The sequence below is a fragment of the Danio rerio genome, chromosome 19 (assembly GCF_049306965.1).
Source record: "Danio rerio strain Tuebingen ecotype United States chromosome 19, GRCz12tu, whole genome shotgun sequence".
In the NCBI taxonomy this organism is placed as follows: domain Eukaryota; kingdom Metazoa; phylum Chordata; class Actinopteri; order Cypriniformes; family Danionidae; genus Danio; species Danio rerio.
This window is the reverse complement of record NC_133194.1, coordinates 30702662-30719910: the sequence shown is the minus strand read 5'-3', so window position 1 is coordinate 30719910 and position 17249 is coordinate 30702662. Positions and strand designations below refer to the sequence as shown.

The window sequence follows — 17249 nt, the reverse complement described above, 5'->3', positions numbered from 1 at the left end:
TGTATGCTCAAACCTGATTATCCACATTTAAGTCAACAGGCATGCCAGGTTAAGAGCAACATACACTATGCAATGATGATCTTTAGGCGTCAGTATGGGCTGATTGTAGAAGTTCATGGATCATCAACAACTCCACCACTATCATCAAAACTGTCTAATACTCCTGCTGACTCCCCAGACAAGTTTTTTTTCTTCTTTTTTGACTTATTCAGAATACATTTGCTTTAAAGTTTCCATGGTTTTTCCAAGTGACACAATGCAGCCCTAATGAATTTTGTTCATATCATGCTTCATTTTGTTTTTCATTTTCTGCAAATATTTCTCCAAACGTCCTAATATTGTGAAAAATCTGATATTCTGATTCTCACATGTGGAAAAACATTTATTTCGTCTTTTAAACAGTTTAACTGTGCATTTACACCAAAACGGCCAGAGCGTCAAAGTAGCCATAAGTAATTAATTTTCAAAGGGAGCTGGCAGCGAGGAGCAGCATGGAGCGTCTTTGCCGGTCTGGGCATCGATGAGAGTTCAAATCAATTCAACTTTATGGTAAGGAGTAATGACGCAGTTCGGTGGAAAGTTGTTGTTAGATCGCATACGATTGCAGGCGGAAGTTAACCAGAATTATTTAAATTACTAATTAAAGGTTACTGGCCAGTTGATGTGCATTAATGTTATATATACTTTTATTCTTTTTTTAAAAAAAGAAGGAAACTCATGCTAATTATAATAACAGTACAAAACAGTATTGCTGCTTCAGAACATTTTTATACATATGGATGCATATATGACACAACAACTTGATTTTTTCATATAATTATATGAATTTGATAAAAGTCGAGCAACATTTTCATGCTAGAAAGCATGTATTTTATGTGGGTATGTAACTGATTTGCGGATATGCTGCAACGGCCCCTTTAAATACGAGATCAATGATAGTGAATTTTTACTCTCTCTCGGGTAGAACAGTGAATTCAGACATCGTTGTCACCAGGGCAGCCTGAGCAAACTTTGACACTCTCGCTGCCTTCGGTGTGAACACACAGTAATAATGATCCTTCTTTGATATTACTGGTCATTGGTGCCTTTATGTTAATCTATGCTGATTTTACAACATAATTTATAATTGTCTTCCAAAATACAACAAAGTAAAAGTGTGTTTAACTGAGAAAAAGAGGCAGTCTAGTTACAAATGGTATGTATTTTATGTGTTGTATTTCAGGGTGTTACACAATTTATTCATGTTGTCTCGACACAAATCAAATAAATTAACTTAACAAGCTTAAGTTAATTGAAAATAAAACATTACATTATCTCAAAATAAATCTAAAAAATGGTGTTGTTTCAGCTTCATTTTAAATAAGTTGTTTAAACAGGAAGCAAAACCATTTTTTTACAGTAGTGTGTATATTACAAACAATAAATATCATGTTTTGCCAGTATATCTATGCATGTCAGAAACAAATAAATAAATGTTATTTGTTGGAAAACACTGATAGTGATTTATGATAAGCTCTGCACGCCTCTTTCAATGTCTGTGAGTGAGCCATTGTGGAAAATCAGATTTGAATTTGGCAGTTGATGACGTAGGTTCTGAACCAATGACTGTAAAAAATATGGACGACGCGACAGCCCTTTTTCCCATTGAACGCCTTGAGGGCAAAACGCCTGCTTGACGGGCACAAACTGTCGCAAAAGACTGCTGAAATTGGAGCCAGACATGCGCAGAAGGATTGTCTGATGGAGCCAGAGGAGGAGCCGCGAAAATGAGCAGAGTCGAGCTTCCAATCAAACGCTTTATGTAAAATCAACTACGCCCCCCGAACTTCTCAGCATGCGTTTGCTGTCATATCAACACAAATGGATGTAATGACGTTAACCGGCATGCGGCAGCACCGGCTCGCTCGGCCGCCGCATCTGGCTCGATTGACTCGGACTGGAATCGGGCAGTGAGTCCAGGCATCCGGAGTAGGTCCAGCAGAGGTAACATTAGTCAGTCTGAGCTCTAAGAGACAAGTCTCCGGCAGGCGAGAATCTAGCCGGAACTGTGTTTTGCTATCTGGGTGGCTAGGCGTGTATCAGCAAACTAATAAAGCCCGAAAAAAGCCCTGAACTTAGCGAATAAACAGTGTTCCACCAGGATCATGTATGTCAGAAACTATAGTTTACTGCTGAACTCATTTTGTCATGGTAAAATAACACAGAAATCGAATAATAACATTTCAGTCTACTTCAGTCTCCTGCCGAAGCTCAAACGCCGCGCTTTGAGAAACTGTCAATCACAGCTGTAAATCACGATGACACGCCCAGCATTAAATTACTGCTAAAAACAAACTGTTTACAAAAATGAAGATCTGCACCTATTTCAGCACAATAACCAGTGCCTTAATCGACCAGAACTATCTTTCGGGACATTTTATTGCAAGTGTAATATTTTTTTTTATTTGGGCTCAAGTCTCCTTCATTAACACGGAGGAGGCGGGCTTTATGACTTGTACTGCAGCCAGCCCCCAGGGGGCGATCTAACGGCCGAAACCTTCACTCAAACGTAGGCTTGCGGCACACTTGTTCTGAACTTTCTAAATCACATTGTTGTGATCAGACACTCTATAAAAGGATTAACCCTTCTTTGTAAGCCAACAAACTAGATCAAAAAGTGCATAGAAAGAAGACATCAGGAAACTATTGCTTGCAGTCTTACAGTTTAAAACTTGCCCTCATTTCAATGCTATCTCAATAATGCATGTTTACAAGGCAAATGACTCTTGCTATTGAGCATCAAATGAGGACAATCCTCACTAGGGCTTCATACTAGAAAAATCTGATATTGAGACTTTATTTTTCTGCTAAAAATAATGCGATATGAAGACAGTTTGAATAGCACTATTAGATGATTTTCTGGGGAGTCTAACAGTATTCAAGTAAAGAAATTGAATAAATCACAATGCAAAAAAAAAAAAAGCTTTCCTTACTTTATTTTTTGTCTTGTCCAAAGTCCAAATATCAAAAATTATCTGACCAAGTAAAAATATTGTTTTGTTTTCACTGTCAGAACAATTTAGTCACAATTAAGAGGTTTCTTTGCGTGTTTTAAAGAAATGATCTGTCAGTGGTGTATCTTGTTTGCTCTTTGAAATGTAGATATTTGGACTACAAACAAGACAAAAAAGTCCAAGAAAGGAATGTTTTTTTTGTATAAATCCTAAAAATTTCATATAAATCGCAGTGATTAAATACAATTCGGTGGCTCCTGGTCAACTATAACTCAGACTTAAAATTGCATATCTTTGCTATGTGACTATTGTGAATGCGCACATTACAATATCAATTCAGCAGCCCTAGTTCTCAATGAGATCACTTCACAGCCTTAACCCTACAATGAATGTCTTCGCTCCACATTACCTTCGGACCACTATCAGTCAGGTTTACAATCTGTGACGTGACTACACTCAAGTTACAGCTCATCATCTGGAGAGCAGATACAGTACAAAGAATGTGAGGAATTCTGAGATCTGTTATGTAACAGTAAAAAGCACAACAGGGACTCTTGTCATGACATGTACATGAGGCAATGCCATCAAGACCAGCAAAACCTGAGTGAGTAAAAGTGTTTTTTTCCATGATGCACTTTTCATGCAAATATTTGGCTCAATGGTAGGAATTTACAAGCCAACTCATGAGTTCTTCATTAGTCTCCTCAGCCTGTCATTTGACTGTTAATAAGGCTAATAGCATTTTGATGCCCAGGGCTCATGAGAATGAAAGTCTGAAGACATTTCCTCTCATTAACCAGAGCTGGCTATGGAAAGTAGCACCTACATCTTAAGGGAGTGTTCACACTTGGCAGCTCTGGCTTGATGTGACTGGTGTGACTGCTCTGTCAGTACATTTCATATTGATAAATGTGAGCTCTGCCACTTGAAATTTTGTAAAAGAAGCAGAAAACCTGGGTCTCATCCTGCTTCCAAACAAACTCTGGTATGATAGACTGAACTATAAATACAAAGGCATCTCGAAAAAAGGACATGATGTCAGAAGATCTGACTATAAAAAGGAAATACATGTGTTTTATTTTTCTCACCACGGTCTCAAATGTGTATTTGGGTTTATTACAGGCATTAGATGAAGGAAATGAAGGATTATTTTATTGCTGATTTTTATGAGTGCTCAAAACGTTGATTAAAAATATAAACATCATCAAATGTGCACATATACAATGTGTGTGTTCAGTCCAGCACACAGCATTGCTTTGGTTGTTCTGCAGGTGTGTAAACACTAGATGAACCAGGACTAAATGTACCATTAGGCACTTTTACACTGCATGATATGGCATGGCTCACTTTTAAGGGCATTTTCATTGTGCTGTGTATCTAGAACGTGGTATTTGTTTTAGTACCACTAGAACTTCCAAGCAAGCTGTATCATTTCCAAAATGTTATGTACACACAGCTGATCACAGATAAGTCCAGGAATATAGAATACAATCATTTCCAGTGCCATTACCATCATCAATAGGTTTGCACAAGCAAATAGTTTTTACATCTAGAGTTGGATACAAGCGGATGAAATGAGTTTCCTTTGCAGGGTGGCAGGGCGCACCCTTATAAACAGGTTGAGGAGCTCTGTCACCCAGGAGGAGCTCGGAGTAGAGCCGCTGCTCCTTCACGTCGAGAGAAGTAAGCTGAGGTGGCTCGGACATCTGTTTCGGATGCCTCTAGGACAACTACCTAGGGAGGTGTTCCAGGCATGTCCCACCGGGAGGAGGCCTTGGGGAGGACCCAAGACACGCTGGAGGGTCTATGGCTGTTTCTTACAGTAATTCCAAGAACGCAGAGAACGGACTTGTGTTCTTGTGGAGACCGGTTTTGCCAGGTTACTTCGGAAGAACGAACGGAAGACCGCGAGAACAGAAAACGTGTCCTCTGAGAAAGGAGATGCTGCGTTTTTCCAGATGATCACATGACCTTCAAAAGTTTTAAATGGAAAATTATTTATACATTACAGCATTCATTTAATGATTTATTGTTTTTCCCCTTTTCAAAATATGTACTGTGCTTAAAATCATTATAAATATGCATTGCACAATACAAATAAAACAGATTTTAATACGAATTTCAGCAAACAAACACCCTTAATGTGTTTATTCCTTTATTAAGATGTCCATGGTAATGTTTATATACACCGTTTCATTTCGGGAAACTCCCGAGATAAATAAGTTATATCTCTGAACTTTAATAATAAATCTAAATAAAATGCTGCGCTTCCGACCTCCAGTCGCAATGACATCTGAGACTTCTAGAGCAGGATCGGTGCTCAAGTCTGCATCGGTGCATCCTCCATTTCAAGAACACATCCGGGAAGTTTCACACGTACTCTTTTCTTGCGGTCTTGAGTATTGGAACTGAACTTTCGCAGCTGATGATGACGTTACACTAAAATGCAAGACCGCTGAAGAACGCATATTGAGAAAAAGCCACTATCTCTTGGCTGGTCTGGGAATGCCTTAAGATCCCCCCAGAGGAGATGGAGTAAGTGTCTGAGGAGAGTGTTATACTGTATGGAGTTTCTCCTAAGAGTGCTGGTCCCGTGACCTGGCCCGGATAAGTGGATGAAAATGACATAACACCATATTCAATAATGATAAAAGTTCTGTATGAAGTTTTGGTTAAAAAGCCATATATTTATTAAAAAGCGGCTGCTAAGCACATGTCTTGGAAGCAAAGTCAATAAGCTTAGGGTGTAAGTTGTCATTCACAATGGAGGTGTGCGACTTGCATGACATGCACATGCAAACGGCGCACACATGACACACACGCATTTTCCAGGTTTACCTAGTTGAAAAACATCTAAACTTTACTGAATGCCATGAGCGCACTATGATTCATGCAAATAGAATAAACCAAACTGCTTCACACTTTGTATGGAACATACACTTTTCAGTAATGACGTCTGACTAATTACCTTAGACAAACACAGTGCATCCAAACACTGCAGTGCCTTTTACTTTCCTCCACAATCATGTATCATTGCTGCAGCAATGGTTTGTTCATTTGTCATTCTCTGAGAAAATGTCTGATGGTCTCCTAGTTACAAGAGACGCCAGGGGAGCAAAAGTGCATTGAAAATGGTGAAAGAAACCCCACGTTTGCGCTTTTCACTTCAGGGTAGAATAACAACATATGAGAAAACGAATGCTGTATAGCAGCAGTGAGGAGATTGTAAATAAAAAGGATCCAACAATGTCGCCAAAGTGGCTTTTCCCATCCACTAGCTCCCCATCTGAAAGATCTTTTAGCATAAAAGGTAATATAGTCATTCAACTTTAAATTTTGTAATGTTGCAATATGTATTTGAATAATGATGGCTTGTTCCTTCACTAAAAAGCTCAGATTTTATTATCATAATTAGTTTTGTTTACAAAATTTTTGGTTTACTGTATCATTATTATTGACATCTTAAAGTTTGCTTTCGTTTTTAAGCAATTACACTTTACCGTTGCACACACTTAGAGACATTTCATCAAGCTTAAGAGTCTCTTTAATACTTGTGTTTATTTTGTTATATATAGATAAGATATTTTGTCTATGACTTAAAACTATTTGCCTTAGTAATGTTGGTAAATTAAAAAAAGTGGTTAAATAAATAAAAAAAATCCTAATATTCATAAATGATTTGTTAAAAAATATTCAATAATTATCGAAACCAAATGATATTAAAATTTTTTTTTCAATAATCGCAGAGCCCTATTTAAACCTAAAAAAAAATTAAACAATAGTTTTTAGGCAGGGCAACTACAGTGATAATCCAATCCACTTTAAGCAGTCCAAACTACATAGGAAATACAGACTAAGCTAATCAAAACCAAACCAAAGAGAGCCAAGCTGAGCCGTGCCGAACTGTACCATACTGTGCAGAACCAATGACTATTGGCTTTTTTGATCCAGGCCAAGAGAACCAAACTGCAAATGTAAACAAAAGATTTCTGATATGGCAAATGCACTCATGTGTGATAAATACAGTATTTCCATAGCATTTAGACCATAACCTGCGGGCATGAGTGCATTAAGAAAAACTTGTGTGATAGCACAAAAGTCCATTTATCATTGAGTGTGAGGCATATGGAAATCGGGTGAATCATCATAGCTCATCTTTGCATCCTTCAAACTGCTGTTGTGTAAGAATGTTAAATTTAGAAAACAGCAGTAGGCTAATGGAACCAAAAAGAGAACAGACACTTGACCATTTCCTGGTAAACAACTATCGGACATTGTCCGATTTACGAAATGTGACCATATGGTCCTCTCGATGGGTCTCTTTACCTGCTGAAATGTGAGGATAAGTGGATCTATTATCAGATCAGTGGCTCTGGTGGATTTCCTGTATGAGAGCAAATAATGTCTTCGCTTTCCATTTGCCACAAACAACAGGAAAGGCTGCGATTATCAAGATGACAGTTAAACAGGGAGAGCAGGGCATTTCTAGCATGAGTGATATCTCAGGGTGAAGAACTGCATTCAAGCAGAAAACCTTAAACAACATGAGTGTTTATACAATATTAACTACAACCTGAAAGCTTTTTATGCATTTTGACTGTTCATTTATTTGATAATTGCATTTTGGGGGGTCTGAAAAAGCAAACACTTGAATGCTGTTTTTTTTTTTTAACTGTCATGTTGAAAAGTATTTTTCACAAAAAAAATACAAATTAATTTGTAACGTGATGAGCATGCATATTACATACTGTGTCTAACTTTACTGTACACAAGAATACTTCTAATGGTGGACTACGGGAACATATGGACCTATAGGACCATTGAAAAGAAGAGAAAAAGAAAAAGAAAAAAAAAACATTTCTCTGGTGCACACAAATAAAGATATGGAACAAACAATCAGTATCTCTGCCCCTATATTGAACAGTAAGAAGAAATGCAGCTCCTGTGATGACAAAAAAAACAGGTATGCTTCAACATTGCCCTTTTCAGGTCTCATATCATGTGACATCACATCCTGTTTTTTTTGTTTTCACGTATTGGTCCAAATGTGAATCCACAATTAGATGATTTTAAATGTGATGCATACACACATTTTAGGAATTTAAATATATGAAATTTCTAGATGAATTACTAGTAAAGTGAAGGCTGAATAGAAAAAATAAATATGCACATAATTTGAGATAAGAATGGTAAGATGATGATAAGAATGAATAAATGATAAGAATTACCTCACATTTCATTCATTCATTCATTCATACATTCATTCATTCATTTTCTTTTTGGGTTAGTCCCTTTATTAATCAGAGGTCGCCACAGCGGAATAAACCACCAACTCCTCCAGCATATGTTTTATGCAGCAACTGATCAATTATGTTTTACGCAACTATGGACAGTTTAGCTTACCTAATTCTACCTGAGTTAGTTAGTTAGTTAGTTAGTTAGTTAGTTAGTTAGTTAGTTAGTTAGTTAGTTAGTTAGTTAGTGTTTCTTTTGAACAAGCACCAGAGGAATAAAGTGCTAGGAAGTTTTTTTTTTTTCTTCTTTCATTAAGTGAAATGACAATATCATTAATAAAAATTGCCCTATGGACATAACTTGATCCATTAAGACACAGAAATAAAAACAAAAAATACTATATGATCTTATAGGCTGCATTGTGCAAGTTAATAATAGATTTTACTCCTTTTTTCTACAGAACTGCATCAGTATTTATGTATTACCTTATTATAAGTTTTTGATCTTAGTAACCCCAGTTTAGTTTTTCAAGATTTCTGACCTTGTTTCAGATCTAGTGTTGGACCATATTAGCCTGTGGGCAGCACTGTCAATCATGACCTGCCTCCACTCAATGTTCTCTGCAAAAACAACAGGTTACTCTACTACAGAATACATTTGAACAGACTTTGAAATAAAACTAAGTAGCAGAAAACCCCGTAAGCAATGTTTTTTTCAAACAAGGGACACTCACATGATTTTCATATCGCTTTGAATTACGCGACACACCCCATGTAGAAAAAAACATCATTAGATGCTCTCGCAGTCTAAAGATAATAGTAGGTCATCTTTACCCCCCCCAAAAAAAAATTTCCCTAAATAAACAATAACAACATCAAAATGTGCATGTAGAAGTGATGGAACACTAAAAAAACAAAAGCAACTGCTAATAGTAATCTAAATGCCATTAACCTGTAGCTTCTACACTAGCTTACTTTACAAAAGTATGCATATTGTTGCCAGATGATGCACGACTGTTGATTGAATGTTAGCTAAAACATCATTTAACGCAATGTAACGGGAAATAGTAGATTTTTACGTACGATTACACTTTCTTCACGAAATGTATTGTGTGGAAAGGAAAAATCCCAGTCGTGGTTTAACTGCAATATTAAAAAGCAGTGAACTGACTTTACCTTGAGTTTCTGAAGAGTAGTAAACCGCAACTCGTGCACGAAAGGGTTTCTAAAGTGAGTAGAAACGCCCGAGTCTCCTCCGTTCACCGCCGTGTGTAGTTTTCTGTTTGGGAACCTCATGCTGGAGCAGTAATATGTACCTTTAAAAAGAAAAATATATAAAGTCCACGAGAAAATGCTTCCACAAAGTGTTCCGTTTATATACTACACAACTTCCTGGTCTTACACGCGCTTCTAGTCGATTTTTAAGCCACCGGTGCTCGGCTTCTCCTGTTCATTCACAGCATCATGCGCGTTTTCGTTTTGCGCATGCGTGATAAACGCAAGTCCTGACATCACAGTCGGAGATGTCTTCCCAAAAGCATTCTGTTGATACTGACGTTTAGTCGTAAATCTGTAGTTTATTTGGTCTTCTCGCGTCTGTTTTTGTATATATTTATACGGTTGTTGACTGACGGTTTATGAAAAACAACTGTCAGTGTTTTTCAAAACAATCCCCGCTCAATTGCCTGGAGAATCATTTACAGTGCACGTGCTTAAACCGCTGGGAGCTTGTAAGCATAACAACTTTCCACAGACGGTCACAGCTGAGGAGTGTCGAGAATCGTGATCATTCCTCTGTTCAGTGCTAGAGACCACACTCTTTAAAATAAAGGCTATTGGAATAGATGTTTGCATATGAGGGACCTTTAACATCTATGGAATAAAAATAATTATTAAGTTCTTTATAGTGAAAAGGGTTATGTGCATTACTAAAATTAGATTCAGATTATATAAAATGATCAATAAAGAAATATTAGATGAAAGGCGTTTTTTGGGGGTGGGGGGGTTCTGTGGCATCAATCAAATATAAAACAACTTTTTTTGTTCCTCAGGACACCTTTATTTGTAACTCAAAAAAAAAGAAACTCAGAATCTATATAAGCTTTTTTATCTCCTCTTGAATATATCATTTAAAGTTCAAACATGTTTCATTTGTTTGTTTAGAGTGCTTTATATGAAATTTTGAGAATATGAGTTAAAACGTGGACGTTATATTACAAACTAATTGCAAAGACTAAAGAAAAACATAACAGGAGTTATGTCTAGAAAAGTCTCTGCGATGCAGTATCGCCCTCTGCTGTGCAAACGACATACAACACTTAGCAACGCCTAATCAAAACCTCAGGGAAATAAAGTTATGGAGGCTACTTTAAAAATGTATTTCATTATAGATTAAAAAATGCATGCTTTAAAAATACTATTTTAACATATTTTAAGTAAGTGCTGATGTCAAAATCATACTAGAACTTTTGGAAAGAGGTAAAAAAAATCTAAAGATGCAGGAAGATCAAACTATATGCAAGAGCTGTACGATATTTCTGAAGAACAGAAGACAATTAATTGTTTAGGTCACACTTATATGAACTGTTGCTGATTATATTGGTAATGAAAGACAGTTGAGAAGACAGTGAGCATTAAATGCAGTTCAGATTTAATTATATTCTAAACACCACCTGTTTATGAAGTGCTCAAGTACACCCCTCACAAATCTCTTTTAAATTCATATTTTAACAGGAAGCTATACAATATTATATTTGTGCACATACATTAGATTAGTCAGTACTGAAGCCAAATCTGGAGCTGATAAACAAAATAGCTTACAATAACAGTCCAAAAACTACCACACCCAAATTTGTTATTGAAAAAATTTAAAAGAAGGAAAACTCAAGAGTAGCAAACAATCAAAAAAATAGTTAGGTGTATGTTGTATTTTTTTCGTAGTGTTTTGCTTGAATTTAATTGTACTATCTTTTAATTTTCATATGTTTGGTGACAAATATTATTTTAATAAATTTGTTAATAACCCTGTTTTGTTAAAATGCACCCAAGATGCATTGCGTATATTCCCTGTACAAAATGGGATGTACTCCATAATGCTGAGCAATGGAACTTTGTTAAATTTAACTAGCAGCATGTAACTGCGATAACACATAATAAATTCATTTGCAAGAAGATTTGAAAGATTTTTTTTTATTGTTTGCTTTTTGGGCCTCAAAACATTGGCATTTCTATTCAATTAAAAAAAAATTGCGTTAAGTTCTTTGCCATTTAATTCACAAATGCTCCTTAAACCTGACACATTTACAAATGTGTGCTTAAAAATAGATTTGAAATCAATTAGTCAGAAACTGACTTCTTAGATGTTGATAAAAAAAATAAATAAATTTGTATTTTAACCATCAATGTAATGCAATATGTATTTACACAGTGCATTTATCATGTATGGCCATACACTCATAGCGCTTTACAGTCATAAGGGGGGGTCTCTCCACTCCACCACCAGTGTGCAGCATCCTCTTGGATGATGCGACAACTGCCACAGGATAACGGCGCCAGTGCGCCCACCACATACCAGCTATTAGTGGAGAAGTTAGTCAATTCAGTGGATGAGGATGATTGGGAGGCCATGTGGCCAATGGAGGGAAATTTGGCCAGGACATCGGCCACATCCCGACTCTTTACGAGAAGTCCCATGGGATTTTTAATGACCACAGAGAGTTAGGACCTAAGTTTAACATTTTATCCGAAAGACGGCAAACTAAAATCAATGCAAACCAAACTGCAATTTAACAAATGTAAGTAAAAAAAAAAAAAAGACTCAAAATGCACAAAAACCATCCAGAAATTCCAGTTTAAGAATATATATTATTTTACAATAATATTTTAATGTAAATAAGGCTAGAAAAGGCAGCATGTAATTTGTTAGTTTGTTTTGCTTTTTTGTTTGACTTATTTGAGTAACATCATGAATCCTTCATCCTCCAAAATGTGTAATTTTATGTTTTAATTTTAAGTGTCCAAAGTGGTTCTATTTTAGATCTAAACTGCAATGTAGTGTCACATCTATAAACAGACATGTCAAGCAGTTGCAAAAATCAAGCAGTTGTATTTAAAAAGCCAAATGTTACACTCCATCTCTTTAACTGCTCTCCTATTGAACATATATGAAATGTGAATAACTCCAAAATCATTAGAACATCTTTTCAGCCTGTCAATATTTATTAGAAACTTTATGATCTCCATATGCTCAATACACCATTTAAGTGATTCTTCATTTGTGAAGCAGCCAATGGCAATTAAACAATTATACACACACACTTAAGGTCTGAGTTAATTCAGCCCTGCCGCTGCTTGTGTCTGGGATGGGCCTTGCAAAAAACAAACAGTCTTCCACGGCGGCGGACAAAAAAGCATTCGTTACAGCGTTTTTTAAGAGCGCTTTTAGTCTTCATGCCAGCAGATGGTTGAACACACAGAAGCTGCTGGCATCGTCCAAGCAGCGGTGAGAGGAATGCTGTGTGTGGCTTGAACATCGGGTTGACCACTGCTCTAAACGGCACTGCTGCAGCTGTGATGGTGGACAGGCATCTCTGTGCTCCTACTGCAGGTAAGGAGAGGGAAGCTGCACATCTGGCAAATTGGGACCACTGACGAGTCAGGGAACCAACAAGACTGCGGAGCAACATGATGTCAACACCTGGCTGAGAAAAACAACAACATTAATTACATCAAAAAATAAATTGACCCATTTTTTGTAACTTGATGGAATAGTTCATACAAGAATAAAAATGTCATCATCATTTACTCTCTTGTTATAAACATTTTTAAGATTCTTTTTACTGAGAAGATATTTTAAAGAATGTTAATGGATGTTGGAAACAGGTAGCCATTAACTTGCATTGTGTTTATGTTTTCTGCTAGTGTGAAATTCAATAGTTTGAACACTCTTTAAAGAGTCACGAAACACTAAAACATTTTTAAGATGTTGACAGTCACATATATGTGCCACATTGCTAAAAACACTATTATTACACATGTTATTAGGAAACACATGCTTTTGCTTTTTTTTTTTTTTTTTAAGAAAATTTATTCTTCCGGTTTGAAAATAAATTTTGAAGCTACATCATGACGCTTAGATCATTGTGTAAATTCCAGCGTTGTGATTAGCCATCAGCACTGGCCAGTACAAAGTGAAATCATGTTTTCAGCATGTCTGTGTATTATTCATGTGGAAGAGTTGATTTGAACCAATCAGCATGCTCTATTATGAATGAGATGAAACTTCATTAATATGGATGAGATAGCTTCGTCACTTTTTAGCTGTTACGGAGTTCAGAGAAGCATGGTCCAAATGATGTTACAAGCACAATTAAATTTGATGGATGAAAAACAAGTTCAGAAACTTGGATCATCAGTGTTCCGTCTCAAAGTGTGCCAAAACCAAAGTGTTGTTTCCATTTCTCTGCAACGCAAGCATGTGTTCCCCTGCTAACACGCGAGGTTAGTTTGTTTTATAAGGGGAAAGGTGAAATCCAGATTTGCCACCAGTTCGTGTTGATTGTCTTTCTCTAAGAATTTGGTAAGAGCATGATTAATGTTTTTATGTGTATTCAGATGAAAAGTTATTAGATCTAGAACTGCACGATTAATCGAAAAAAGATAACAATCTTGATTCGACCCTACACGCGATCAATTCCGCTTTTTCTACGATTCAGCCAATTATATTTTCAAGGTCAGGAGAGAAGAAAAGGCGGCTGTAGAGGTCTTCACAGCAACATGGACACCTTCAAATGGTGTTAATAGTGTCACATACTGTATTTACAAAGTATAATTCACCCCAAAATGTCATTTCTGTCTTCATGTAATAATGTATTCACGCTCGCGAAAAATCGCACACGAGTTGACGCACTGTTTATTTACTGCTGAGAACGCGCACGTGCACGCAAATGACGCTTACTTGTGAACACAACCTGCATATACTGTGAATAACATGTAATGAAGTTGTAAATAACGTTCAGTTTGTTGCACAGAGCGATCGTTTGAGGGCCGTGCGGGAGGTTTGATTTACACGTGTGTTTTTTTTTTCTCACAGTGACAGCAGCTATGAGACGCTCTAGGAAGTGAAAGTGAAACCTGTGCGCACATCATTTAAATGATCATATCGCATTTTAGAGTTATGATTACGACAAGCATTTGATACATTTTTTCTTTCATAGCCAACACAAAGAATTGTGCATGAAAATAAATGTTTACTGTGTCAGTATAACAACCCTAGTCTATATATATATATAATGGAAATATAATGGTCTAATAATGTTGTCAATGACAGATGACAAGCACATGTCTCAAACATAATAATTCAAGTTTATAGTTATGAATAGTTGTATTCTGATGTCATAATTTTACTGTAAATTAACAAACAGGACATATTGAAAGTCTGTTTAAGTCCACCATAATACAAACTATACCATTTTAAGCAACAGTAGATCTACACATAGGCCTGTTATTATTGTTGTTTACAATATGTTTCAGAATTAACAATAATAATAGGCTAATCATATTAACCTTTATTTCACAATTACAGAATCATGAGAAAGATTGTGATCTTGATTTTAAGCAAAAAACTAAATTTGTGATTCACATTTTTTCCAGAATCGTGCAGCCCTAATCAGATCCACTGTATCACTGCTCTCCGAATCACTGTCTGTCTCCCCTGAATCGGTGTTTCTGTTGCTGGCGTGCAAATAAGTTGTTGCGTACGTAATGAAACTCCCATTTTTATGCAAACCCTTCCCTTTGAGAAAATTCTGATTCTTGGGTGAACTTTTTTTTGAAAGGCAAAGTTCCTCCAAAAGGGAAGATTTCTTGTTGGTTGGACACCGTCAGACCACCCAAGAAGTTATTTGTATTTCAATAAGACACTAAATGAGCAATTCCAGCGTTATGGGGTGACATTTGCAGTTAAAATTTAAAACTTAAATTACGGAGAAAGTATATGTTATTATATTGAAACATCTGTTTATATTTTCCCAAACAACTAACCACAGAGTTATGGGATCAATCTGTAAACATTTTTGTATTATTAATGAGGAAAGTAAACATGCGTTATGAATCATGTGCCAAAAAAAGTCTGGAGTTTACAGTTTACAACATACTCTGTAGAAATTCTGTGAATTAAACTGCACAACCCAAAATAAATAAAGCTACTCAAAAGGATAAAAGTTGCTCTATATCGAACAAACATTATAGATCTGATTTTATTTGACATTTTTGCATTTATTATTAAGTTTCGTTATAGATAGGCACCTCTCTGTTATGGATGTAACAGATGTGAAATTGGTTCCTGTGTGACTTTGCTATATTAAATACAATAATTTAAAAACATTGACAAAGACATTTTTGAGTAGTTTTTAAGTACTGTAAAATACTTGCTTAACCAAAAATGTAGAAACTAATTCATTCCTACATATTATGTGCCTTCCAGAAAATGTGCATCTTGTGAGGGAAGATGTAAGTATTGCACTATTGACACTCAGATTAACATGTATATTAATGAAAAAAATGAAACAGCATAAATGCTCAGACATGTAGTAACGTTAAAATTATGAAGCGTTACCTTGGTAAATGGCTGCACAGTTTAAAGTCTTTGAATCTCATCATGATTATTGTCCCAAACACACAAAAAAAAAAAAAAAAAAAAAAAAATATATATATATATATATATATATATATATATATATATATATATATATATATATATATATATATATATAGTAGTAATGTTTCATATTACATAATAATATATACTTCTTTGACATTGACTTAATATTTATTTATTTTTATTTATTTATTTATTTTATTGCAATAATAACAGTACATTACAACAAATACAGATACAAAACTGAAAGTAGTATGGTACAATCAATAGGAATATTACTTTTTGAAATAAGTGGAATGTAACAAAATTAAAACAAATATAGGTAAAACTAAATAAAGACAACGAGAGAAAGAAAAAAAGAAATATTAAGGGCACATGACAAGGATAAAACTAACTATTGCAGAATATCAAATAAAACACATATTTTATAAAGTTTTAATAGCTTTCTTGTTGCGAGAGTCTGTGATGGTTTATAAATAAAGAGCTAGTTCTCGTTTAAAAAAATAAAAAATAGGCTTACAATGAGTATATTTGCAATTGTGTATAGAAAAAAAACTTTCCAATAATTAAAATAAAGTTTATGCAAAAAGTTTGAATAAAGGAATTGCTTCCTTTAATATAAAACCCCAAAACAACATGTCTATAGCTTTCACAGAAAAAGCAAGAGATGTCAATGTCAATTTTTAATTTTTGTAAAAATTGTTTTTGACTTAATATTTACTTGACCCTTTAAAAGCTAAGTTGGCATGTAAATGTTTTCTCCCATAACTGTCAGCTAGTATTCAGAGCATTCCAAAATAAATGTTCTAATCTTATTCACAAATACAAAAACGTCCAAGTCTTCGTTGCTAACAAGACAATTAGCATGATTTTTTTTTTTGGAAAAAGTCTCACGTTGTGGGCCGCTGACTAGCTTTGCAGGCCAAACACTGTTCTAAAACACGTGAACGTGTTCAATTCAAGAAGTTGCAGTAATATTTTCAACAATTAAATATATTTAATGCATACCTGTCTGAATATGCAGATAGAAACGCGTGTATTTAAGCGTTTTTATCCAAGATACATCAGTGCGAGGGTAGCATGCTTTTCAGACGCAAGAAAACCCATCCAGTTCCTGTGACGCAATGACTTTGTGGGAAAGTCATACCGCACGCATGCGCATTATACTCTCCGAAATCTTCCCTCAAACCTGTGTATGTAAAGATTTGTTTGGATATATAAAATACCCAATGGATCTGCTAAGTACAGGCGCATAATATACTCTAAAGGAACTCGTTTATACGAACAATTCAAAGAATTATAAAATAATGAATTTGTTGCCGACCAACAGGGGTCAGCAGAGAGTTATGAAGAGCAAAGCAAAGG

At 35.5% G+C, this 17249-nt stretch overlaps 2 protein-coding genes across 4 annotated transcripts in view; both read right to left on the bottom strand.

Annotated features, from left to right (window-relative positions):
* Positions 1–9703, bottom strand: part of lpcat1 (lysophosphatidylcholine acyltransferase 1) — a 42791-nt gene extending 33088 nt beyond the window's left edge. The window contains exons 1-3 of one of the 3 annotated variants that reach the window (XM_009294214.4): positions 9630–9703; positions 9404–9543; positions 8770–8848 (exon numbers count right to left, since the gene is read on the bottom strand). Coding sequence is in view for 2 of the 3 variants with exons in the window: in XM_005170036.5 (XP_005170093.1) it covers positions 9404–9523 (120 nt within the window). In the remaining variant the exon portion in view is untranslated. 3 annotated transcript variants of the gene reach the window in all.
* Positions 9704–12426: 2723 nt separating this feature from the next.
* On the bottom strand, positions 12427–17010 carry mrpl36 (mitochondrial ribosomal protein L36). Its single transcript, NM_001099257.1, is given in 2 exon segments — positions 12427–12927; positions 16893–17010. A coding segment is annotated over 1 exon segment (351 nt). The 5' UTR covers positions 12913–12927; positions 16893–17010; the 3' UTR covers positions 12427–12561.
* Between the last annotated feature and the right edge of the window lie 239 nt (positions 17011–17249).